This window comes from Excalfactoria chinensis, chromosome 4 (genome assembly GCF_039878825.1).
Source record: "Excalfactoria chinensis isolate bCotChi1 chromosome 4, bCotChi1.hap2, whole genome shotgun sequence".
NCBI classification, from domain to species: Eukaryota; Metazoa; Chordata; class Aves; order Galliformes; family Phasianidae; genus Excalfactoria; species Excalfactoria chinensis.
The window spans coordinates 21,341,803-21,369,372 of record NC_092828.1 but is presented as its reverse complement, the minus strand read 5'-3'; the positions used below and the strand labels follow the sequence as shown (position 1 = coordinate 21,369,372).

The window sequence follows — 27,570 nt, the reverse complement described above, 5'->3', positions numbered from 1 at the left end:
AAATAATCATCATATTTGGTAAACCAAACGGTATCAGAAGTGAAAGGCACACCAAAGAGCAGAGAGACAAGTGGATCTATGAGCTGATATGAGCAGTGACCAGAAAAAAAAGCCATGACATTTAAAAAGCAAAAATGCTAAAAAGCAAAGCTAGGAAAATGAGCTAAATAAGGGTTAAAAAAAAAAAAAAAAAAAAAAAAAAACAAACAAAAAAAACAAGGCAATACCACATAAGGATAAATTCCAGGAATCGCCATTATCTTGCAAATGCCCCAACTTTGTTCTGGCAGAGAGAAAAGGTCAGCTAAGTTTCAAGGTGCAGAGATGCAGCCTTCTGAATACAGTGCACTCTGATAGGCTGTCTGCTCCTTCACTGCAATGCTCCACCTGATCAGCCTGCAGTCATGGCCACCATTCATCAAGATAGAGCACAGACTGCTTATCCAGCAGCCTCATCTGGGCTGCACTCCCTTATTAATGGGGATGAAGTCACCGGTAAGGCCCTCAGTTGAGCAACGTCTCAACATGCTTTGCAGTCTACTTAAATAGTTTACTGTTACAGAACGGAAGACACAAAGACCTCAGAAGCACACCTATCCCACAGCTCCACTGAAAGGAGCTAACTCAGTACATTCATACCTACACAACATGCTCATCTGCAGCTAAGCTGCTTTCCCAATGATAAGCACGCTCATAAAAAACACCATGATAAAAAAAATCCACATGAAAAACCTGTCCATCACCTTTGCCACTTTTTTCCACTCAATTCCTTTGGCCCGGTTTGCTTTATGGTCTCGAATACAATTAGCAATATACTCTATATTTTTAATCAGCATTTTGTAACAGGAACAGCAGTTAACATTCTCCCTAACATTTTCACCATGAACTCCAAAGCTTTTATTCAAATTTCCATTCAGATTTTCCTTGAGACCGCCATCATCATTTCTATTGGAAAGGTGACTCTTTCTGTCTCCCCCCCTACACACGTCACCACCCTCTAACCCGCGTTCTTGTTCCTTCTCTCTTCGTGGACTTGTACAATTTTCACCCACATCATAAACAAAGAAAATTTTTGACATATAGTCCAAGATTACCACTCTGGCCCACTGTGGAACAGGCTTTGCTTCTGAGCCACAGTGATGGACGTTCATTATAATGATTGTCAGAGCAGTGGAGGCTGTGATCATGGTCATAGTTGCTATGTAATACTTGCCTAGAACACAAAATAAAATTATATTAAAGATGTTATCCATATTTTTAAAAAAATTCAGTGCAGAAATAGCAATGTGACAAAGGGGTGGGAAAGGACAGTGAGGGACAGTGTGAGAAAGCAGACCAAGGGTAGGTCCTGTCTGCTTAGAGTGATAGACGAGTAAGGGAGGTACTAAAATACAGCAAGTCATAATGTGAGTGGGAATTAATTCTGATGAGAAAGTTAGCATAAATAAAAATACATACAAAGTAAATGTAAGGAGCTTCAGTTTAACTGTACAAATACCATGCATACTTAAAGCACTTCACTAGTTTTTTTGTTGTATTTTTTAAACAAATGCAGTAACATTTATCTTCCCATAAGCCATAAATGACACACAGTCTGACATACAGCCCTGATTTCAACATGCCATGTTTAAGGACAAAACATGTAAAACTCACCTATCAAAGGTACGTTTTCAGAAGGAGGCATAATCTCCGCAACCATCAGCTGGAACACAGTCAGAGCAAGAAGAACTGTAACGCCTAGAGACACTTTCTCTCCAGAGTCTGCGGGGAGATAGAATCCCAGTGGAGCGAGGAAAGAGATCAAAATGCAAGGAAGCAGAAGATTAAATATGTAGAAAGATGACTTCCTTTTCAAAATCAGCGTGAATGTTACGTCTGGATAAGGCTCAGAGCAACAGCCGTAAGTGATTACATTCTTAACCGCCGGCATACCATGAATCTCCCATTCCACGTCTTCTACAAAGTCAGAAAGGTCACCACTATCAAGAGTATTGATGATGTCTACCTGATTACCATTATAGGTCCAGGAACCAAATGTAAGATTGCACTGCTGGCTGTCAAAAGGAAAATAAGATACATCCACTACACATGAGCTTTTCGTGATAGCAGGTGCATCCCAAGTGATTTTTCCATCATATCTCAACACGACATTAGTATTCACAGGTTCTGAAAAGTCATCATCAGCCCTAAGAGACAGAAAAGCAACAGTCAAGGTTGATACGTGGCAAAATAGTGCACGGGTTGGGGAGACCTGGAGGGAGGATCCTGGCTTCACAACATTAAAAGCATGCTTCTGAAAACATGTTATTTATCCATATTGATTTTTACTAGAGACTTATCACCCACTATGTTATTTACAAGTACCAGTCCCCATTAGTGTCAAACATCAGTGAAACTATAAGTTATACTGTATTTCCTGGCCACTGCTTCTTCAAACTTGACACAGCGAAACACCACATTCATTCAAAAATTATGATAATCTACTGTTCATTACTGGCAAGGGAGAGCATAGAAGATACGGAGCCTTTGCATACCATTTTTCTGTAGGCACCATCTTCTAGAGCTCTTCAGCAGCCTCTGCAGAAAGCATTTAAGACTGACGATGTTCAAAACTCAGTTCAACCAAGAAATTTACAACAGCTCTGCTGTGTAGCTGGATCAATTGTCAGACTATCTTTTCTATGGCTTTAGGGATAATAAATATTAAGACAATAAACATATCCTTGCTAAGGTAAAATGTAGTTCAGAGGCTCCATGAATCATTTCTCCTTCTACTCCCTCCCTTGTACTCACTCACTCACTTATTGTAGAGGACAATATCTGGCCTCCAGACCAAATTGCTTGGAATTCTGATGGAATCCAGTCCATCATATTTCTCCTTATCCCATTTGAGGTATGCATCATACCAGCTTTGTCGAATCCATAAGTAAGCTGTCAAAATTTGGTTCCTTTCATCCTGCATAAAAAATACAAAAATATTCCTTGCTGAAGGTGAAAAAAGTACATTCTAGATGCTGACAGCATTTGTTGTACAGCTTTAAAGTGGTGCCCAAAGCAGGTCACGGCGCTTCCCACACAGGTACATATATACTGTCTATGGGGAGCTTCTCTTCTCAATCCTTCTCTTGTTCAAACCTTCCTCTCAAAAGGAGGATTCATTCCCCCTGCACCCTCCCTGGCTTTAAATACAGTTACCTAAGGTTCTTGTATCTCTAGAAAGTTCCTTTTTCCAGGATCAGAATAACAACAGATCTAGCTTAAAACTCTCTGAAAGCTCAAGGTCTTGAAGTTGTAATTCACAAGTCAGGAGTGATTTTCCTTTTCCCTTCCAGACAAATATTCTTTTGCCTTAGAAGTGTATCTGTCTGAACCAAGTTTATAAGAAATTACTGGAAGCTAAAATAGGGGGGTTTAAGGAGAAACTAATTGCTCCTTAGAAAAAACATTCCCTCTTTCTATTTAGTACCAAAGTTACCCATAAGCTGCAATACAAACACTTAACTGATAATACAAAAAAAAGCCTTAACAATTCAGCAGCTGTAAGTTTGTAGACACATAATGGAAGTTGTACAATTGCAATCAGATAAGACTCTATTAAGAACTGCAGAACATGACCCTTTTGAGGAATCATTACTGAAGCTGTCACAGCAGCATGCAAGCTGCTTTCCTACTTCAAACAAGTTAGCGGTTGGTACACTTCTGCACATTTCTAGAAGAACAGAATTGTATTTTTACTCACCATGTCTTTAATTTGGGACAATGTTATCTGAAGGGTAACATTCAGCACTTTATCTGTGTCTTCCACTGGTCTTAGAGCATTTGAGTAGTCTTCAAACAGTTCATTGAACAGCATCTGAGCATATTTCCCTTTGGCTGATTCTACAGCTAAACAATAGATTTCTTCAGTATATCAGATTAAGCACCGAGCAATATCAGAAGCCATCCCCTTCCAATAGCTTCAGATAGCATTTGCTATATTTATCATTCACATACTGTAGACTATAATTTAGTGCAGAAACAGAGCAAACTTGATAAAGTTATTCAAATAAAGACAGCATTCACCTGTTGTAAATGAATAGCTAGTCCCAGCTTTCCACACCTACTTGAAAAAACAAAAAAATCTCTGTATCCAGAGATCCTTGCTGTTTTTGAAAGTAAATATCATTATGTTTATCTCACTCCTCTCTTTCATAGTCATGGAGATTACTGACTTACACACATATGCCAAGCTAAAATTACAAGCAAAGCCTGAAGCTTGAACACATCCTTGGACCAACACATTTCCCACAGCATATATTTAGAGATGTTTCTTACTGTCTGCATACCATGGATAATGCACTAAAACTTCATATTTTAAACACTGCACTGCTCCAAACTACTTCACGCATCACAGCTTCACAAGACAGGGTCTCTATCTTTAGATTCATGCATTTTTGGAAGCAAAGGACAAGGACAGTGACATTCACAAGGCTTGTACAAATGCCAGCTGGCATAAGGTAGGAAGCAAGCGTTCTGGAACGCACCGCTCTTTGGTGACTCACAGTCACTTCCTGGGCTAACCAGAGTTCAAAGGAAAACTACTTGATTAAAAAGAAATCTTAACAAAAGCTTCGTAAGGAGCGTTTAGATCTATCTGATTATACACAATCCTTCATTTTGTTGATACGTCATTAAGACCAAAAATAAACACCAAAATACCACACAGATGAAAGGGGCTTCTAGAGCTCAGCCAAGTACGACACATCAGGATTCCACCCCCTAGATGAGTAGAATAAACCTCAATGCAATATTTAGCTACCAAGAAGTGTTTTCTCACCTTGAAGTATCGTGGCTGTGAACAGCAACCAGAGAGAGACATAAAAGGATGACAGGTTATTTCTCTTCATTTCTGGACCTTAAATAAAACTGTTCACCCAGAAGCATGACAATTTTTATCACCATCCAAAACGGTAACAAAAGATGAGTTACTGTGGCACTGAAGAACAACTAGAAGCAACTCAGTCCTCTTGCAGCTGTCCGTGTCCAGGAGCGATGGCCTCTGATCCTGCAATGCCTGGGGCTCTGCAGAACCCTCCCTCTCTCCGTAACCTGAGAGCTGCCTCCTTGAAGCTAACACTGCAAGACAACAAACGGATGGGATATCAGCAGGAAAACTGTATTCCGTTGCTTTACTCCCTACAAACATAAGATTATGTTTCTTCACAGATCAGACGCTTTTCATTTCTCCAGTGGGTCAAGATTTACTGACCTTCCATTCAGGAATATCTTGCTCAAAACCAGTCCAGTGAAGCCTATGAACCCTCATCAGAATAAATAAACAGACAGACAAATTCAATAACCATAGACTCACCAAGGTTGGAAAAGACCTTGTCCAACCATCCACCTGCTACTAATATTGCCCTCTAAACCATGTCCATTAAGTAATACATCTACCCTTTCCTCAAGCACCTCCATGGACAGTGACTCCATCACCTTACTATTCTTCCTGAGAATAAATTTTTCATAATAACCAACTCAAATACCCCCCCGGTACAACTTGAGGCCATTCCCTCTAGTCCTGTTACACAGTTAGTTACACAGAAGAGGGTGATCCCCACCTTGCCAGAGTCTCCTTTCAGGCAGCTGTAGAGAGCAGTAAGGTCTGCCCACATTCAGCTGAGCATCAATCAACACCCCCCGATCCTTTTCACCTACCAAAGTGATGCCATGGGGAAGAGATGTAGCTACGCCAAGAACAACTGATAACAGAGGCAACAATTGCCAGGGGGTCATTCTGCACTGCTAGTACCAAGAATGATATTTCTTTGCCACAGATTGAAGATTGTCTTGTGTACAGTTACACTAGGAATACAGACCCATTGAGATGTGCAGACTGGTGCTGTAATTAGCATATAATCCCATGTATTAAAGAACCATGCTGCTTTATAACACTACAAGGTCTGCTCTAAAACCTGAGGCGGATGGTGGTGATATGGCAGCAGAGGTTCAACCTTCCCACCAATTTTCTGTTACTTTTAGTTGCTGTGTGGCAGATGGCAGCAGAGGGGCACTCTGACAAAATGGCAGCTGACACAGAAGTGAATAAGAAGCAAAGGGTGTCACTGAATTCCTCCATGCAAAAAAGAAATAGCACCCTTTGACATTCTTCCATACTTGCTGAACATTTTACAGAGACCAGACTACAATGCATTTCAGCAGTGACAGTAACAACATGAAAGGCAAGCCATGTTCCAGACAGCCTTGCAGGTTTTTATGAGCATGGCACACCATTCTTGTTCATCACTTGCAAAAATGCATGGCCACTGGTGGTGACTGGGTTGAAAAATAGTGTTTTATAGTTCAGAAAGTGCTCCAAATAGTGTTACTGTGCTCTTTGTATCTACTGCATTTTCCATGAAAATAAATAGGAGGCGTTACTTTCAGAATAACCTATGGAATATGATATTTCCAAAGGAAACAGTAGGTTCTCAAACAGTAGGTTCTCAAAATAAATATACAAGAAGCATGCTTGTATATGTTGATTACTCAGTTTGCTCCTATGCATGTATATACTTATTGCTATTCACTATAAACTCGCAACCAATATTTCCCCACCAAATACACCCAGGAGCTATTGCATACATGATATACAGACAGTGAGCATGCATATCATAGAATGCTCTGAGTCATTCAAGATCATCTCCCAACCCCCTGCCACAGCCAGGTCTGCCACTCAGGCTTCCCAGGGCATCATCCAGCCTGGCCTTGAGCACCTCCAGAGATGGAGCATCTACAGCTTCTCTGAGCAACCTATGCCAGTGCCTCACCAGTCTATGAATAAAAAATTCCTCTTTAACACTGAACACAGATCTCCCCTCTTCTCATTTAATCCAGTTCCCCCCTTCTCCTATCACTATCAGACCCCATAAACTGTTGGTCTCTCTCCCATTTAAAAGCTCCCTTTAAGTACTGGAAGGCTACACTGAGGTCTCCCCAAGGCCCTCTCTTCCCCAGATTGAACAAGCCCAAATCCCTGAGTCTGTTGTAATAGGAGAGGTGCTACAGCCCTTCGATCATCTTCATGGCCCCTCCTCTGAGACCACTCTAACAGCTTCATGTCTTTCTTGTGGATGTCTCCAGGCCTGGATGCAATACTCCAGCTGAGGCCTCGTGAGGGCATAGCAGAGGGGGACAGTCACCTCCTTTGCCCCACCAGCCCCCTCCTCTTCTGATTCAAGCCAGCATCCAGTCAGCCTTCTAGGCTGCAAGTGCACACTACTGAAACAAGAAACACTTGTGATGCTTGAGTTGCTGCATTAACTACATGGTACTAACAAAAAGCATAAAATGCATCCAAAAGCCTTTTCAATATTAAAGACTCAAGAACTTTAACAATCTTAGTATGCCAGACCATTTGCCTCCTCTAGTTTTCTCCCCCAATAAATCCAATTTGTGATTTTAAACCAAACGTCCCTAGAGCAGACATCTGCATGAAGGATGGGTATTAAGATCTGTTACTTAATGATCTGAGAGATTCATCTAAACACTCACGCTTCCTTGGAATATAGTTTTAAACTGTAGCTTAATCCATAATAATACTACTCCCAGATGAAACATTCCACTTAACAGCTGAACAGAGTTTAAATGTATTGTCCAACAGTTCTGTTTTTACAGCAACAGGTCCTTCTATGAAGCCAGGAATTAATGTAAGTACAAAGCAGATCACAGAGATAATTTCCAGGTCACAGGTGTTTGCAAGTTACATTCAAGTCATTAACTTCTCCTAAAACTAAACTTTACTACTCACTGGAAACGAGTCATCTTGATAGAGTGCATCTACCAGCAGATGGCCCTGTTAGCCAGCCCACCAGTTTACCCAGACATTCAAGATGATTTTTGTTTGTCTTGTTTATAATACCATCACTTTTTAATATACTTGGAATAGTTTTGCTGATTATTTACCTTTCCTTTAATACAAGATGAGCAAAGACAAGATATTCTTTCAAAAAAGGTAAGCAGAAAGAAAAGAACTGCTTAATGACTAACTGTAGCTCTGGGTCTGCCCAAATTACATCCATGAGGTTAATCACAGCAAGGTCTCAGGGAAACAAATATAAATCACTGTCAACAACTGTTACAATATGAAACCATATTTAGAGCACTGACTGCTCCTGGTGATGCATAGAGAAGTTAAGGCACAATATCCAGCCCCATTTCTTTATGGTTTTATTCAAACATTTGACTTTGCCCTGTTCTGTTTATAGCCAGTACACATTCTGACATTGTGTGTGCATTCACGTTCAATGGGACAACACTGTACCATTCATTCCACAGTGCACTGAGCCTGTATGATACTCTCATGACAAGCAACTTTACTGTTCTAGGCGAACACATGAGCTGCAGGGTAGAAACATGCAAAATATGAATGCGGTGTAACAGCATGCAAGGTAAGTTTAACTTGGCATACTCTTTATGGAGAGACTGAAGATGAGGAGGAGCATTTCTCATATTAAATGTCTAGAATCTGGAAGTCTTTATCTTGGACAAACAAAGCAGAAAAGTTTAAAAACACTTTTTAATTGAAAAAACAAATTGTAAAATCTTTCCTGCCTGTAATAATCCTTTACCCCTGAGGCCTAGGTTTTGACATGTGTGTTTTCAGGGTTTTTGTCTTCCTCTTTTTTAAAACATTCTCATCCTTTCTTGCATGATAAGCAAGAAGAGTTTTTAAGCCTCCAACTGGAAAAGCTACAGATACTGTATTATCACAGGCCTCAAGGCCGTCTGTACCATTTATAATCCATTCCTTCATCAGAGAACAATAAAGAAGAACAGATTGGTTTCTAAGCACAGTTTGTAAGAAGCGTCTCACAGTCTGCTTCTACTTGCCTTCCTGCCAATTTTTCTACCCAGAAGCTGTTGTGTACACATTCTCCTCAGCATTTGCTACAGAATATTATCTTGTGATAGGGTCAAGCAGCACACTATCTCTTCAGAGTCAAACTTCTCTTCTATTAAGAATGGTTATTCTAAGAAGTAACAACAGCTTGTCTTGCCAGCAGAATATCCTAGCTGTGCCTGCCCCAGAGAAGCAGAGTACAGCACTCCACTTAAATGCAGCATGTTTCTCTCAGCCCCATTTTCTCACCCACCTACTGCCTCCTCCTTCCTTCTCTCCAAAAACCCCTTAACACCTGAAACCAGCACACTCATTCATATTTTCTTCTTCTGTCGTGCGCACAAAAGACAGGAAATACATTAGGAAGTGTTCAGCATGTTGGGTCATGAGATAATGTGGAATATTAGCCATATTTTCCAGAAACAGTCAATCCTGTTAAATGTTAGTCATGAGCTCTGAAAATAAATTTTATTCAGGTCCACTTAAATGCACAGCTCTACTGATCGTCTTGCAGCATTTGAAGAGGAGGAACCTTTTGTCCTGAGAAGCCTTGTATTGTTTAATATGATCTAAGATGCAGCACGTTCATCCTTTTCCACTAGGACGTGCTGCCTAGTATTTTATCTGTCCTTGAGAAACACCCAGTATCTGGCAGGGTTAAGAACAAAGCTATTTTATAGCTTGAGCTGTCAGAAAGCTATTTTATATACAGCTCTTTATCGCTGGGATCATTTCCAGCTTTGCATCATGTCTTTGAGTGACTGATCACAGGATCTACACTTCTCAGAAAGACAACCCCTGGGCCTAGACACTGTTCCAAATCACAGATTTGCTCTGACAAGCAGCCTCATGCTCTGAACCAAACTGGACTACTACAGAATTTGTTACCATGATACAAGGATATATACAGAAAGACTCATTATTTTCCACTGCCTGGACACTCTTGAGCCATGGAAGACACACTACCTCAGCTTTCCAAAGCAGCAGGGAGTTCCCAGTGACTGGTACAGGCTGAAGACAAATCTAGGTTCCCCAGAAGAAGACTCCTTCGGTTTGAATGGACAGCACAAAAACAGCAAACTGCTAACAAGAAATAGGACTAAAGCGTGAGGAACATTAGTTCTGAGATAGTATCTGAGGTTTCATTTCTACAATTCAAAGGGGGCAGAGATGCCAGAAACCACATTTTTAAAGGGGTATCAGAACTCATCATATACACAAGGAAATCTGCATAGAGAATCTAACATCCTCTGAAAATATCTGCTTTCCTGATAAGTTCATATCTAATTTGCTTCACAAAATAAGTTACATCCAAACATTTGGGCCCTTATCCGAGTTCCCCACAAAGACTAATATTCTGTACTGGTATAGAGCAGCTGGCTGGAAAGGCAAGATGCCAAGAGATAAAGACAAGGAACAATTCCAGACCATAATGTATCAATCTAAAGTAACTGTTTTCAAAAGGACTCACAGAACTCCAATTGCAAGATGCCTGCCACAGCAGTATTCATACTGCTACTTAGCTAGTGTCATACACAATTCTGCTTTCATTATAATACATATCTCCTAAAGAGAGACACTAAGTAGACATTTATGTGACAAACTGTCATTACCAGATTGTTTCTGCTCCATCTAATCATACAAAACAGTCCACCCAGGGAATTTCTCCACATTCTCAGAATTTAGAGCAACAAAACTGCTTCACTCGGAGTATAAAATATTCCCCTCAATAAACCACTCCAAGAGTGATTTTCTAAGCCCATAAAACTAATTTCCAAGCCCACACTCACTGCAAAGCTGCCCACTTGAAAATAAAAGTCAGAGCAACTTCTTAATCATCCCAAAGTAAAAACATTATTTATGCCTGACAAACCTCATCACAGCATAAGCCAGCTTGTATCTACTCATCTCTGAGGGAAAATAACTTTTTGCAAGTTTTAGCTGTTAAAACATCTTATCTGGTACTCATTCTTTAGACTTCCCCTCCCCAGGCTGCATCTGAGGGTAGGAAAAAATATCTGTTGGCTCTTTCCTTCTTGACTACTTTTCTGAAAATTAAGTTCTGATGGTAAGAATGCTGGCAGAAATCCAGCGCAACTCTGCCTTCAAATGATTCTGAATCCACATTCATAATAATGTGATCATGAAAGACCATCTTCAAGATTCCTCTTGAAAGCACCATGACAGTATGGAAAAGGTTAAAAACAATAGAAGTGCCCAGAGAACAGAGACACAGATCTCCCAGCCACACTTGTACAGCTGGAGATTCTGCATCACTAAGCCACTGGTATTACAAATCAGGCTGATCTCAAAAGAGTTCTGGCTTCACACAACAGCAAGGCACCTGCAGCTTCTCATAAAAGAGATGGCAACCAGAAGCACCCCTTTTCCTTGAGGACTCCCACAGTTTTCACATAATAGAATCCGACCAAGCTGCATCATCAAGAATACATTGCCATATGCACTGTTACTTGGTCATACTCAACTCAGGTTGCCCAGATGCTGGCTCAAAACCAGATGCCCATGACAGCACTCCATCAAGCACACCAGGCCAGACACTACAGCCCATGAGTGAAGCAACAGACAAGCCAGCATCTCTCATTCCCTAGTCCCATGCTCCAACTAGCAGTGTACTAGTCAGGTGGTACAGGCAGCAGACTCCCACACAGACCTGTTTTAGGCTTCACATACTTTCCCAGCTTTTTACTGCTTTAAGAATAACTGTATGCAATCCTAGCATAGCACTTTCTAGTATGAACGCAGCTACTTTACACTACACAGCTAAAAAATGTCCCCTTGAGGGAAGTGTAGTAAACACACAGTTTTACTCAATGCTTGTAACTGTGTTCATTCTGGCACAACACAGTCATTTAGATCTTGGGGACAAAGCATCACAAGAAGCTGAAGACAGTACCTCTTGTCTTAAGTTCTGATGAACACAGTGGCTCCGGGACAGATTTGAGAGGCTATATTCATATCTTTGGTTTTTGTCTACAAAGTTCTAAGGGATAGTCTAAAGCCAAGGTGGTGTTTCACACAAGACTAAATGCAATGACATGAATGCTCGCTACTTCTTTAGTTGACTGCGCTGAAAAACATTATCTTGCCCATGAATCAGAGAATCTGCTCTCTAGAAGAGTTAACCAACAACACTAATCTGAGTCTTTGTGGCTTAACAGCTAATTCTGTAGCTCTGCAAAAAAGGAGATATGAGGTTATAAAAACAGTTAAGATAAAACAAAGGTGTGGACTTACATCAAAATGTTGTAACTATGCATTATTATCTGGCTGGTTTGCATGCTTTGGAAAACTTTTATTGCATGCCTGCCAACAAGGGCTGTGAGGTATCTTTGCCAATTGCTCAGCTGCCTTGTAGCTTGATGAAGGGCATGAAGGGGTGTTCTACTCCGAGACAAAAGGTAAAACAGAATCAAGATGTTAGAGAAAAAGCAAGAGGGATTAATCCAGCTAGTTGAGCTGCAGTGGACAGACAATCCTACAGTGATCCTGCAGCTACAGCTTTTGGAAAATCTATGTGAAACCGCAAAAGCCAGTTCCTCAAACCTGAATAAAAGAAATAGCATAAAAACAGTTATAAGTAGGAACAATCCTAGCAACAGAATCATTATTGGCTGTTCTCCTGGACACTAGCAAAAGCAGCCTACTAATAGTGCTACTTCAGAGAGCTGCTCTCATCCAAAGGTATTACTGATGGAGATGTTCAGGTCTGCATTCCAATAATTGATTTGCTCCTGATGGGAAGCTAAACATAGGGGAAAAAAAGCACAGGTTCTGAGGTACCTGTTCTATAATTCTCTCTTCTGATAGATTTGTGTCACAGTATTACAACACAAACCAGAGCCCTCTTTATCCATCTTGATCAAAAACCCACTGCTTTTCCTTTCGTACCACTTACTGCTTCCAAGATCACAGCCTTTGCAATTACAAACCTCTGAGGAGGCAATACATAAGAATATGAAATGAAATATCTTCTACAGAAAGCCAGAGCAGGGAAAACAAAGCAGAGTGCTGGCATGACATGCCCCACATGCTGGCACTGTTACTACTGCACAATGTCTGGTGTCCTTTTTGCTATAATGAAAAAAAATCGAGTCTTTACAGTGTAGAAGTAAACATTTCAACCACTGTAGATACATGTTATGGTCATAAATATATCTTCCTTCTACACTATAAAAGGAAGTCACAGTGACAGAAAAGATTTCTGGGTTGCCTGAAATAGCCTAAAAGTGCCTTTTAGGCATACAACTTAATGGAAATCCTTTTCCTTCTATGTTATTCTCAAGGTCTTCTTTTGTTGGTCACTTACCATTCAGGTGCCAATTGCAGACAATAACTATATGGGTCTGTAGATGCAATTGATTGCACATCCATCTCAAAACTCTCTTCAGCAGTTTCTATAGCAGGAATAACTCTCTACTTAATGAACACAAATGTACTATGAAGTATAATTCAACAGCACAAAATGTAACCATCCAGTGACATAAGATTAAAAAGAGTCTAAACACAGCAATTAAAAATTGTAGAAATTGTAAGAATTCAATTTTCTACACGAGTACTGACTCATTGGAATCTGAGCAGTAACTCATAATGTAACACAGTAAATTCCGCCAGCAGACAGCAATCAGTAGTACGAAAGTAATACGGCTCTTTTTGGAGCCTACATGCTTAGCCTTTCACCCTTACCATGAGAAAAAGAGTGAAATCATTAACTAACACACAGAAGAATCATGACTTGAAGTCATTCTCCATTTTGCTTCTTAAAGCATCTCGTATCCTTCCTCAGCTTCTATTCAGGATTATTTAGAACTCCTAAAATATTCAGGAGAAAACAAGTTTTGTCATAAAAGCATTCTTGTAGCTCCACTAAGTACAGATCAAGCACTACATTTATAACTCCGCTCTCTCCAAAAATATGCCAGCGTATAAAAAAAAAAAGGATCTTTTTAAATAAGCAGGAATAGCCAATTACCTCTACAACAACTGTTCCTTAAACAGGTTTCTGCTCATTTCAGTGCTAAGATCAGAGAACTGAGTGAAGTTGAGTCTCCATCACCTCTTCAGCTACTTCCTAGATTTCACTTCCACTGTAGGGGTACTAAATGAAAAATGTACCTGTGGTGACAGCTACAGAACGTAGACAGAAATAAGAACAAAGGTAATTTTTCCTCTTTGGCCTCATGTCTCACACCAAAGACAGATATTACACATAAAACAGAACTACTTGCAAGGCTACCTGGTCTCCCCATCCAGCAAGGGCAACTTACTGCTGACATCTTTCAGGCAGTATTACCAACACTTCTTCAACCAGACTCTCCTGCCACTCTGATGGGGATGCCAGTAAACCTAAAATACTAGTTTAGTTCCCTATCGAAGCCTCATGATCAACATGAAAATGAATGCCAAACTAAGTTTTTCTATTACCAATATGTCAGTTTGGCTGAAGACAATCCTTTGGCAAGCCTTCCCTTCTTCCAGGGAAACGGAGATGGTTTTCTAATCACCATTTTCAACTACAGTTATTATCAGCTCACAGCAGCCTTTGTATTCTGGAATTAGACTGCTCAGGTATCTATATAAATATAAGGTTTTGGTTCTGGGATTTTTGTTTGGTTAGAAAGATGATCTTGAAGGTCGTTTCCACCCTCAGCGATTCTGTGATTTGCATCCTTCTGTGTCATCACCTCCCATACAATTTCAGCAAACACATCAACCATCAGGGCTGCCACTCATACTAAACACCCTTGTCAACTCTTACAGGAAAAATGTTGACATAACCAGACCCCCATTGCCCAACATAGACCTTTCACAGCATGAAGGCAAAGTACTTTGGAGCTGACACATCTGGGTACAGCACAAGGAGCTGGGTAAACCATGGGTAAAGCCAAGGAGCAGACATCACATACAGCAAAGGCAACAAAAAACATATTAAAGCCTGCTCAGAGCAGAGGTCTGCTCCAAGTCTCTGCTCAGTGGGTACATCCAGATAAGTCCTGCCAAATGCCACACTTGTATCACCTCAGCTTTACTTGGATTCTATGCAGAAACTACTATGCAAATAAGCATTTCAGTGAACAAAGCCAGGCAGTAAAAAACAAATAGCTTTTAACTGAAATGCAGTTAAAACAAAGATTCCAGATATGATAGCAACCACTGAAGATGCCTCCCTGCAGTAAATCCCACACTGAACACAATGCTATTCATGGTAAAGAGTAGCAAAGCAATAGTATCTCGCATAGTGATTAGAAGACCTGGGAAACCATGCTTAATTATTTCCTATGGAAATCACACCAGCATTAAATTTCAGCCTGTTCCCTTACTTCTGTGACCTACACTGTTACAAGAAAAAGGACATAGCACAGCAAACATTTCAGAACTCTTGATTTATCAACACCTTTGTTCCAGGTTTGGAGCAGTGATAGCAGGAAGGATCATCAGTAGGATTGCTCACTGTAGTCCTCAGGCAAGGCACCATCAGACCCACCATCTCCCTGCCACATGGTGAAAAATACCTTCCATCATCTGTCCCCTAAGTGCTGCAGCCACAAAATTGGAAGCACTCAAGCCATTACACTTCATGATTACAGTTGAAGACTCCTCAGTGTAAGCAAGTATCTTCAAGTTCACAGAAATGAAAGAGCAGACTGAATAACGGACAAGTAATATAACCTAAGGAAATCATTACCCATTAAGTGAACTCTGTACTATTTCAGTTGTTTAAAATTCTTATCGGGCTAATTATGCTCAGAGGGAATTGGGATTAACAGACAAAGAAATAGTTTTGGAGCCAGTATTTGCTGAATAAAGAAGATATTGGTTTGAACAGATCTTATGAGTACAAACATGGGCTGGCTTTAAAAACTCAGCCTTTGGTGTCTGCTCTTAGGCTAATAACAGAGCTTGTCTCCCTTTTGACCTCAGCAACACCTTTTACCATAGCTTGACATCTAATGCCAGCATAAGTTATAGTTTAACTACAATATTTTGCAATGTCTACTGTAAAGTCTTGAAGTGTTGGGGGTTTTTTTCCCCTCGAAATTTTAGAATCATTTATTGCTCAAGAAAAGCCAAAGCCTACAATTTCTTCAGATAAATAATAATAATGTTACCAGTAAGCATAGACTGCTTTTTTAAAAAGGAAGCATTTATTAACTGAAGTTATACATGATAAAAGCGTCTGTGGGCACAGCAAGTTTGACAGTCCCCCACCCAGCAGTACAAACAGTGAAAACAAATGCAATTGAACTTCATAGACCATATCCACAGTGAGGTAGAACATTCATTACAGATGGTAATTTTAAATTACTGCCAAGGACTTTTGCTATGTTGTTAGAACTCCTACAGAAAGAAACCCCTAGCTTCTTTTGCCCACTGTCTCCATGGCTATGACTTCTCTGGGAACACACATGGCCACCTTGCCAGGCAAGTGACATCTTCCCTCGGATATCCAAAGCATGCAGCAGTGATGACAGTCCCCAGCCAGAAGGAGTGCACACCGTACTCCTATAGGGGCAGCCCCAGCAGCCTAAGGGCCCATCTGAGAACAGTCAGAAACTTCCTCTTCGTTACAGGCACATTGTCCCTGTGCACAAAGAGCGGCCCTTCCAGCCCTGAACGCACAGCCACGTAGCTCCGGACGGCCAGGACGGGGCACACCCACGGCCACACTGGGGGGCTCAGGAAGTAATCACCAATGGCAGCTGTACTGTTAGGGTCTGAAGAATTTTCTTGCCTTTAGAGAATGCATGGCACTGCCTGCAGTTTGGCCAGTTCCAGTGAGTCAAGTGAAAGGGTGCTTGGTCATCATGGAGTCTCAGGATCTGCCTCCCACAAAAATAATAATGTACATGGAAGGACTATCCTTCATCTTCAAAATGGTAGATCACCCTGATCCTCTTCAAGACCCCACTGTCTGGCACGTGATATTAAGACTGAAATGTAGGACTGCCCTTTCAAAGGATAAATACTGTCCTGTAACAACTGAAGTGTTAAGATCTCTCCTGGGAGCTCTTGAGTCTGTGTGTAGCTCTCCTTATGAGGGTATATTGTTCCGTGCCTTATTCACTGTTGCTTTTTGGGGGGCACTGCACACAGAAGAAGTAGTGGCAAATCACAAAAATGTAGTGCAGCCAAAGCTCTTGTACTTGAGTGATCTCCAGCTGACTGGCTGGAGCGCAAACCTTAGCTTGCATACATCTCAAATAGGTCAAGAAAAGTCTTTGGTCCAACTGGGACTTTCTAGAGAGACATGGGTATGTCCTGTTGAAGCTCTCCGTGTCTATGTGGCAGCACGGCCACAAGGGAGGGTCCTCTCTTTGTGCATTTGGACAGTAGGCCTGTCACGAAGAGGGAGTTCCTAACAGTCTTCCGACGTGCTCTTGGACTTGCCGGACATCCCCCATATCAGTATGGTGTGCATTCCTTCTGGCTGGGAGCTCTTGTAACAGCATGGTCTTTGTGGGTATTCTGATGAAGTCATTGACAGAATAGCAAGGATCTGATGAGTTAGTCAGAGGAGGACATAACTACAGCCATCCACTGGACATCTGTGGTAATGGGTATATTTTGCAGTGCAGAAATGTTTTCTACTGAATATAGTTTCAGTACCCTGCTAAGTTGTAGAAAAGGAGTAACCTGCTACTTTTCTCACCCAAGATGGCTTTGAGACTGTCTTGGTTTTAAAACAGTTGTGACTTGTGGGTCTGTCAGTATGCTGTCAATACAGCATATTTGTGCTGGTTGTAATTTACCTTATGTAATTTTTTATTAAACTGCATTTTCTTTTAATAAACTCTTCTAGTCTTCTTGTGTGCTGGTCAAAAGCCATGATTCTGCACAACAGTGACATGTTAACTTGGTACAAGCATGCATCCTATTTACAGCCTGGTGGAATGAAAAATTAAGCTAGCTGATGACTGACAATTTAAAGTTTAGCTGTGGATATGAAGAGAATTCAGCTGTTAACTGAATATGACAGTAACAGAGAAGCTGATGTTGTCCAAGCCGGAGTTGCATAGCAGCTGCATCCAACCTATGCAGCTGCTGCTGGTGTCTCAGTCTCTATGTATGTGGGACTGCCCCCTGATGATTAGATCCTTCACTGAGCCCTTTTCAAGAACTGTATCAGACTGAGACACTGAGTAAAAGAAGCCTTTAATCAAAATGAAGTTAAGCTATGAAAGGTGACCTTGCTGAATTCAAAGGATCCCTTGTAGCAGAGAATATTCGTTAAGAGATGGCTAACATAAATAACCCACATCTGCTAATTGGGGTACTTCTTAGATTTGTCAGTGATTAAATCACATATCTGAGAAGCACCTTCATGATGTTGAGTGTCACCTTCTACTATAACAAGGGCATTTGAAGTAATGGCATTCCCTGGAGTATTTCACATCAGTGTGGTCAGGACCTACCCAGGTTGATTTCTTTGTGTACCTATTTAATATTACATTTTGCAGAATTCCAAGAGGAATTTTAGCTACAGCAAACTGTTGCACTGCTCTAGATGCAGAGCATATCACAAAGACGTGTACAATAGGTAACCATAATATAATAATTCTCTGTCGTGTATCTGGTAGATCCCCTACTACAGCTTTACTACAAACCTGTTACAGAGTGAGCATGGTGTGGTGCTGTGTTGTACAGGGGCCTGTATTGCAGTCATCTTGCCTGTATTTACAAATAGTAAGTAGTGTGTCAGACTCTTCTAGATCTCCCTGCTGAACTGCAAGGTAATGAGTTAAAATACCCAGTGCTCCCAAAGAACCCATCTTTCATGTTTCTCCCATATCCGTGTTATCCCTGGGAACCACCTGCTTAGGAAATTTGCTGCCTTACCAGCTGACATCTGAGGAGGCATGTGCAGTGACTGTTACAGCTCCCACAGCCCATTGGGAGGTGCTGCTGTGGCCAGAGGAGTGGGTAGGAGGTGATGTTTGGAGGGTTAGGAGCTGTCAGATCTAGCTGGGCTTGAAAGACTCAAGGGAAGGCTTTCATGGGTGATGGGGATTGTCACCACTAGGGTCTCCAGTGCTGAGACTTAGATCTGCCTAATGGGCAAAGCAGTAAACACACAGAAAATGTACCAGATTCAAGCCACTTGCTGAGAGGCCAGGTAACGTACCACGGCTTACTACTGTATGGATGGAAGTTTGATTTGGTGCTTTTCTTCACACAGCCCTGTTGAAGCCTTTTGGCAGGTGTTTCCGGTGCAGAAAGAAAACAGGTCCTTGTGGTTAAGCTGGTTGGTTTACCTCGGCTTGTTCACCAACCAGCACTGCACATGAGTGGCTCTGCCACATTATCTTAACCCTCGTGGAAAACTCCAGAATCAGGAGAGCACTTTAACACCCAGGCCTAACTTCACAGCTCAGTGTTACCCAGAAAAAAGTGACTTTATTATAATAATAACAACAATAATGCTTTTTTTTGTTTGTATTTTTTGTTTAGCTGCAAGAACTGGGCTGAGGTAGTTCTGCTGGGGTTGCTTCCAGCAGCTCCTGGGCTGGTCCTTCCTTGCACTGTAATTGCTGTGTTTGTTCATCCTCACCAGACTGGAGGGGATGCTGCCCCTGTCCTTCCAGCAGAGGAATCTGATGAGCACTGCAAACATGGGAACTCTGTGGAAAAACAGCACATGGGGGATCCGGGTCACTCTGGGTCTCGTCTAAGCCTTGAGCTGTTAGGGCTGTGAAAGAGCACCCACAGGCACTACAGAAAGGGCTTGTGAAGTCCTCGGAGACTTTTAAAGGAAAACTAAATAGCAAAATTAATCTGAAGAATCCAGAGATAGATTACATGGTAACAATCCCACAGAAAGGACACATCCAAGCTTGTGGTATCTGTGGGAAACAATACTACCTGGGGACATGTCTATTCCTACACCTCCAAGGACAGAATAAATACTGAAGTAAGCTTATTTATTTGCTTGTTTGTTGTCTCCACAAAATCTTCCCACCTTGTCCTGCAGAATCAAGCAAAACTATTTTATTTTGTCCCTTTTGTGGATACAAGAACACTCAGGAAAGAGTTTGGGTGTCTACCATTTCAATGGGGGTGCTGGCACCTGTGTTGAAGATGCCACCTTGCCCACTTTGTCTCCTGCTTCTGTAGGTGATCCCAAACCATGCTGTTCTCCAGGGCAGAGCTTTCATGCTGCTGGTAATGTCTTGAGTCAGCCTGAGACAGCCAGGACTGCAGGGAAGTCTACACACACACAGTCTGTGGCTGGAAGGCTTCTCAGCCACTTGCTTTTCATGCAACATATGTGCAGAAGCAGCTTTGTTTTGACAAAGTATCCTCCTCACACCTCTCTCCTCACCCACCCACCATCCCGAAACAGGGTGTTCCTCTATCCCAGAGCATGGGCACATGAAGAAATTAATTGTTGGTGTGAATTTACGGCATGTAGTTTATGCCGTGGTAACTGCCCATGCCTACACACTCCTACTCAGCAAAATGAAGGGTAAAAACGTGTAAATGAGTTTGCACTTCATTAACAAGGAATAGCATTCATCCAGGCAAGCTTTGCTTTCTTTGTGGCTTAATCCAGACACTGTTAAAATCCATGGGTGTATCTCTCAATTTCAGCAAATTATCCCACTGGCAAAGATAAAGCTGTAATCAAATAATCCATCCTTATTTCAGGTTATCACACATATCCTGCAATGTAGGATTTCAAGTGCTTTTTAATGGAAACTTGGTCAAACTGCCACTCAGTGGGATCTGTTATCTCCCACTGATGTTGCAGCCAAACCCTTGTTACTTCAGGACTCACACTTGCACACAATCATCTAGTGATTCTTTTTCTATGATGGTGTTTCTCTTCATCAAAGGTGGGACTCGGCATTTAAAATTCAGAAGACTTAGACAGTTAGGCCAAGAGCTCTCAGCATATCTTCAGATTTGGAGTACTACACTTGCAGTTGATCAGATTGAACTGAGAAGATTTAACTTATGGAAAACAGCCAGTTCATCTCAGCAGTTTACCACTGCCATTTTTTGTTTGTGTATAGATAACAATGTTGTGAATGTAGATGACCAACATCCTTGCCTAAGGAATAGTCCAGGTGAAGTTTTACCTAAAGACTAATGAAAGTCAAAGGAAGAAAATAGTGTTTTCTGGTACCAGCACAAGGCTGTGCAGTGCCCTCACCTGGAGATGGGGCTGGAGACCACTGAACAGAGGAGGTGTCCAGTAGTCAAAACCCAGTGACACTCATCAGTTGACATCTAATAAAGATGTCAAAAATAATGCCATTTGCACCTGCTTACATGTCTAAATGACAGCAGTGGCACAGTGTAGTGATCTTCAGTTGCATACGATACAGAAGAGAAAGTGTTCTCCAATGCTGAATGAGGGACTGTGCATCTGAAAGCTTCTCCATCTTCTCATTACATCATTGCAATAAAGAATGGGAGTGCTCCCTCATGTCACCACATATTTTATGCAGCATTGTCTGACATGCAGACAACCCAGGCCTCTTTTATTTCACTGCAGTCTCCTTGAGAAGTTTCTCATATGTGCAGACCTGAGAGGAGGAGACCCAGTCCTTCCTGTCTCCCTTTTCTCCTCCATGAAAGTGATAAAGAGGGTGGGTGGGAGGGCCCAGCTCCTCCCTGAAGGCACTAAGGACAGAATTATCACTTGTACTGTGAGTACAATGCCCACTGTAGCAACTTCATCTCTCTTCTCCCAGAACCAAGAACTAAAATTACCAGGAGGATTGAATAGAATTTCACTGTGATAATTCAGCTGGCGTATGCTTCTGTAAGGAGACCACATCAAAAAGTGAAACTGCAGTCTCATGCGGTTGTTTGCAGAGTCGATGAGTCAGATCCTTCTCTCTTCCCATGCAGCAGCTCAGTAAACCCATGCCTGCTTTCACAATTTCCATTCCCTTCAGGAGAGAGGGCTGTATTCATGCTGTGTGGTCACATGAACACTCCCCACCATGTAATGAGAGATTTTAAGGTCTTAACCTTACAGTGTAATTGATGAATGATCATTCATTTAAATTGTTAGATTTAACCCAGGAAAATCTGAGTTTCGCCATTATTTCCGTGGCCATTTCCATTTCCAGATTCCCCCTGGATTTAATTCCAGTTGGTGGGGACTGTTTTATGAGTGATAATGGTTGAAGAAGGAGGGCTCAGCCCCTCACATGACACCCAGGCTGCATGGCTCTCCCACCGCATCGGTGACCATCTCCATCTCAATGAATCCTATGTCTGACATCAACCGGTTTCAGCTGATTTTGTTGGATTCAATGCTGCAAATCTTCAGGGCAAAACGTATCTGTATTGGTCTCAGTGAAGCAGCTGAGCTTCAGACATTTCAGCTGTAAGCTTCTTCTTGTCCCTGATTCCTCTGAGCTTAATTTGATTTTGATATCAGTGACTGTACATTTGTGTCACTTTGTTGCACAGTTGATCTTGGCAATTTCTAGTTCCATCTCCAGTGTGACAGAGGGAAAACACCTTTGAGGGGCAATTAACGTCAGAAAGAGAAACAATAGCTGTGACAAGTGCATCCATCCCTCTCCAAGGAGTGGCGATATAAAAGGCTGAAATGCAAGAAATCTGTTTTGCTGCATCTGCACCCACCATTTCAACAGCAGCACCCAGATCACGTGCACAATGTAGCTGAATATGCTGTTTGAAAAATATGTTTTCCCTGGGGATTAGACTATCCAGAGACATAAGGTGATCATTCTAGTAGCCTGAATTCCTAAGAAAACAAGGATTGCTTGTTTCTCTCAAATAACTTTGTCAGATGTAGCTGTTTGTCTGTGCTGTGCTCCTGCCTGCCTGCAGTTCAGAGGCAGAGAAGTAGGCTCCTGCCCACGCCGCTGCACATCTGCAAACGGCTGATGTTGATGGAGCCTGCAAGCATGCTCTCACAAGGCGAGAAGAGCATGGCCCTTGACCGCAGCACTGGGGCTGCTGGTTACTGATCTCTTGTCTTCATTCAGTTCTGTGAATTCAGCCTTCAGGACAGTATTTCCGAAGTGCTGTGCAAATGGGTATGCAGAGATGAAACGCTTTGAAATATCAGCTATGGGGCCAGGAGTTATGCTATAAGCTATGCTCACAGTAGTTGTGTTGTTCTAAAAGCAAACCCTACACCAAAACCTCTGTACACATAGCTGGTATCCCAAGGGAGCTACATGTCACCACGAACCAGCTGGTCTCTGTAGCATCTATCCACCTGCTTGCAGGACATCATTTATGTGCTTCAGAGCAAACAAGCTCACACACAGCATGGTTTTTACTACAGTTACTCAAGTGGCAAGTGAGACCATTTGTGCAAAGTGCCACATGCTCGACAGCTCCTCAGCAGTCTGAAGCTGGGCAGGATCAGGGGCTTGAGGCCTAGCAGTGACAAGTTCCTAAGTCCCATGCAAAGCTTGTTTAGGGTGAGGCCATCTCTTGGAAACCGGTTCTATACAACCTCCACACACAGTTCACAGACTTGGGTTTCCCTACCAGTGTTGTAATGTTTGTAGTAAGCATGTAGGCTGCAGAGCACCAAGGAAAGCACTGGACCAAGGTTTCATTGACACAAATACTGCTGCACCCTTGGCTGCAGTCACTTGGTGTCCCTGTTTGTCACAGATCTGCTGCCACACTGCACCCAGGGCATTCACTGATGTGCTGTCCTCTCTCAGAGGCAGCAGTGCCTCTGAAATAGGTGCTGCACACCCCTGAGCTCAGGCTCCTTCTCCTGGCACAGCCTCTCCGCATCCCCTGTGGGACAGCCATCCTCAGCCCAGCTTTCCCCCAAGTCAGGGACATGTGCTCCAGCCCCATGAGGTTTAGGGTTGGCTGGGAGGGGAACAGGCACAGGTGTCACAGCCCGTTGCAGCAAGGAAGCACAGCAAATCTGCTTTCTTCGAGGAACATATTAGACTTTGCTTTTAAGAGTGTGTGATGGCAAACGGCCTCAGCCACCGTCCCACAATTTACTGCACAGCACAAGCTGACCTCACACAAGAACCCTTTGCTCTAAGCACCAAATTCAGGGAATTTCTCACATTTTCTGATGATCAGTTAATTTCTGGTCTGGGAAGTCATGTTTTCAGGCTAAAGAATCAGAACAAATTGTCCAAATAACCTCTAGTGCTGCTAGATGCTCACATAGGGTGAGCAACTGCAGAAACCAGAAGCATGAAGCTTGGGCAGTGCTCCATTCAGCCACATTATCTCATCTCCGATTTCTTCAGTTCTCAGTAACCTTTTTCACTTTTTACAGCCTCAGCTATTTCCTTTCGCTACGCTTTAGCTCCTACTGTTCTGCGTACCGGCAGCCCACCTCTCTCTCCTCCTTCCCCCTCCTACTTTCTTTCTAACCTTCTCAAGAGCAAACCACATCCTTACGTTCCCCTCATTGTTAGCGCCGCCATCAGTGCTGTTCTCACAGCTCCTCACTACTTTTAGATCAAGTGGTCTCCAAACCTCAACAGCTCTTCAGATGTTCTTCTCTGCAGGTGTTCAGACTACCCTGGCAAGCTACATCTTATATGTTTGAGCTAAGATCCCCTTCAGTAAACCATATACACCTCGAAAACCTTAATGAGTCCTTGCAGTAAGTGGGAGCTTGCTGTGAATTTGAAACTCAGGGCAGATTTGTGATCCCGTGAAAATATTTTGCTGAACAAATGGGCTCTGGACACTTCAGAGAAAGAAATAAGGTGATTCCTATTTGTGACATTAACTGTGGGCTTAACGTGAACATTAATGCCAAATGTGCACATTGTTCAGTCATTCAGTGATTGACTCAGACTTCAGCTGACTGAGGTACCACATCAGGAGGCGGCACTTGTCACTCCTTCAGGTCTTGTCCCAAAAAATCACACAGAATCACAGAATGGCTTGGGCTGAAAGGCACCTTAAAGCCCACCCAGTTCCAATCCCTTGCCATATGCAGGGCTGCCACCAGTAGATGAGGCGGCCCAGGGCCCCATCTAATGTGGCCTTGAAGGCCTCCAGGGATGGGGCATCCACAGTTTCTCTGGGCAACTTGTTTTGGTGCCTCACCACCCTGGGAGTTTCTTCCTTACATCTCCCTTTAAACACTAAAATGCTGCAGTGAGGTCTCCACAAGCCTTCTCTTTTATTAACATAGAGGGCAACACTCCCACCCTCCTTCCCTGCCTATTTCTTCTGAAAATCTTGTAGCCCTCGACTGCAGTGTGTGACTCCAGTTGTGTGGTTAATTCTACCATGTTTCTGTGATAGCAATTAGGTCATCCAAAACATGAACTCAGGGAGATTCACCAGGAGTTTTTGCTCTCCAGGCATCTGACACAGTCAGTGAGCAGCATACTCCTGCAGGCTGGCTCCCTTGCCCAAGATCAGCTCCTAATAGGGAAGCAGAAATATGACTACTGTCAAATACCATGAATGCTTTACACCTCCATTTGGTCAGATGTGACATGTGAACAAATGTTCTTTGGCAAGTGGCAGCTGTACTTTTCACATCTCCTTCCACTCTTATGACTCCCAGTAGGTCTGGGTCTGGCCCCTGATACTCAGCCCATGGAGAAAAATGTAGTCCCTTAAATGTTCTCCCTGCATGACTGTCCTGCCTCTCTAGCTGATGTCCTGAATCTATTACTAGATCTTTCCAGTGACTTCTGTATGGCCAGTGAACATTCATAAGAAATACCGTCAGAAAACCTGTTTGTTCATTCTTGAGTCTGACTCTGCTTGATCTCCTGTTTGCCCAGCATGTCCCATGTGATAACTGTGAGATCAAGGAGCATCATGGTCACTGCCTGCTCCAGCTGTGATCCATTCACTCGCACCCCACTGGTATCACCAAACCATGAGATGCCTGCAGGGAAGCAAAATCCCTCACAGCTGCTTGCTGTCATGTAAAGTTGTGCACACAGTGGAGGCATACAATGTACTTGTCTTTTTCTTTTTTCTGCTGTATCGTCCTGGCACATTTTGCTTTTAACTTCTGACTTTCCAACAACTCAGTGTCTCACAGCCCAGTTCTGAAGCCCATTGCACCCCACCAGACACGGGGCAAAGTGGGACCTGGAGATGAGGGTTTCAGGGCTGAAGAGCATGCATTTATTCAGCATGGCGCCAGGAATAACCTGCAAACTGTGGCCTCACCAAGGCAGGTGCTGCCATAAATGACCTTGTTATGGCTAAGAGGGAATTGTGAGTGGGAATGTCTGTGGACAAGCACAGGGAAATGTGTTTAAACTACCACACAGGGAGGGCAACTGAAGTTGCCATCCAGAAATCTCTCAGAACAAAGACAATACCTTAATTTTTTGGAGCCACTGTCTGTATTAGTTTATATCAGAGTCTTGGTGACAACTGCCACATCAACACAGGCACGGGCTGTGTATTTTGGAACAAGTGGCTTTAGCTCAGGCATCTTTGCACAGTGCTTCCCACCTGGACTATCCCATCTCCTACATCTCCCAGCCCAGACATCCTGGGTCTCTCTGAGACCTTTCATCAATATGACTGATCCATCATCTGCTTCCCTTTAGGCTTCACAGATAGGGACGCTCAGTTCTCTCTAACATGGACCTGCAGGGGGCTGCACTTTAGAGGCACTACTGACCACAACTTCTGTTTTCCATCAGAAAAGTGCAGAATCACCTCCCTTTCCTCTCTTTTAGTGCACCTGCAAGCCCTTCGAGACCCTGGCACATCTTTTTTTCCATAGCCTGGAGCTGTTTTTAAGCATTACTTCATTATCATGAGCAGTGCAGCTGCCTGCGTGCCCCTACCTTGTACAGAAATGAGTGCAGTTTCCACTCACATTCATGCTGCCTTCTCTGCTCATCTCCTGCAGTTGCTTTGTCCGCTGCTCTTGTGAAGAGCACCTCTGAGTTCCACAGCTTCTATCCTCCTGCCCCAGTGTGTTCTCCTGGTGCTTGCAGGCTCCCGTGAAATTACAGGGCCCACTGCTGCTCCTGCAGCTCATGCCTCACAGCTGGCATGTAGCTTTCTCTCATTAGTCATAGCATACACAGCTCTGCAAACTGATTTAGTGGAACTGAAGGTAGATGTTGTCAGGAAGGTGGATACTCTCAGGTTTTGCACTATTGTTTTCTTCTGTCACATGCACAGAGAACATGGAAGTGTTACATTTTAAGGGTGCGAAGGTCACAGTTGCTCATCTCCTGGAGGCTTCCCCCAGTCTTGCTAAATCTACATTTTTGCTCAGGTTGCATTCAGTTGCTCCTGTTGCCCCATAAATAGAACAAAAGCATTTTCAAGGTGATGAGACTCCAGTAAGGGCTTATCAATTGGCCACTAACTCCTTCCTGTAAGACTTCCCTCCAGCACCAATAAGAATAGCCCAGTCCAGAGCCCAGCCTTCAGCAGCAGCCACTATAGGGAATGGAATGTAGGGGTATCAGTGAGCTTCCCCTTGTTTTATGCTCCCAGTGCTCAGGCTTCTCCCTCCAGTACAGTCCGATCTTTTAATACAACAGAGATGAATGAGAGCTCAGCCCATTGCCTGTGTTTTGTACAGTTAAGAAGAACATTATGTTGACAGATGTGACTACAATCTGGAGGAACAGTAAAGTGATCAGTGCACTGTAAATACTCTCTCTTTTGGTCCTTAGTGCTTACCTCCTCCCCAGCCCTGCAGTTAACTGAGGCACTACAGAGCCCCGGTGCTGTAAAGCTGTGTC

General features: G+C 42.7%; 1 protein-coding gene across 1 annotated transcript; it reads right to left on the bottom strand.

Annotated features, from left to right (window-relative positions):
• Window positions 1-662: 662 nt before the first annotated feature.
• Window positions 663-4,886, bottom strand: CHRNA9 (cholinergic receptor nicotinic alpha 9 subunit). Its single transcript, XM_072336107.1, has 5 exons — window positions 4,817-4,886; window positions 3,740-3,885; window positions 2,802-2,956; window positions 1,654-2,186; window positions 663-1,213 (listed from the first exon to the last, which is right to left on the bottom strand). Exons 1-5 carry the CDS (start codon window positions 4,884-4,886, stop codon window positions 663-665), a joined length of 1,455 nt encoding a protein of 484 aa, XP_072192208.1.
• Between the last annotated feature and the right edge of the window lie 22,684 nt (window positions 4,887-27,570).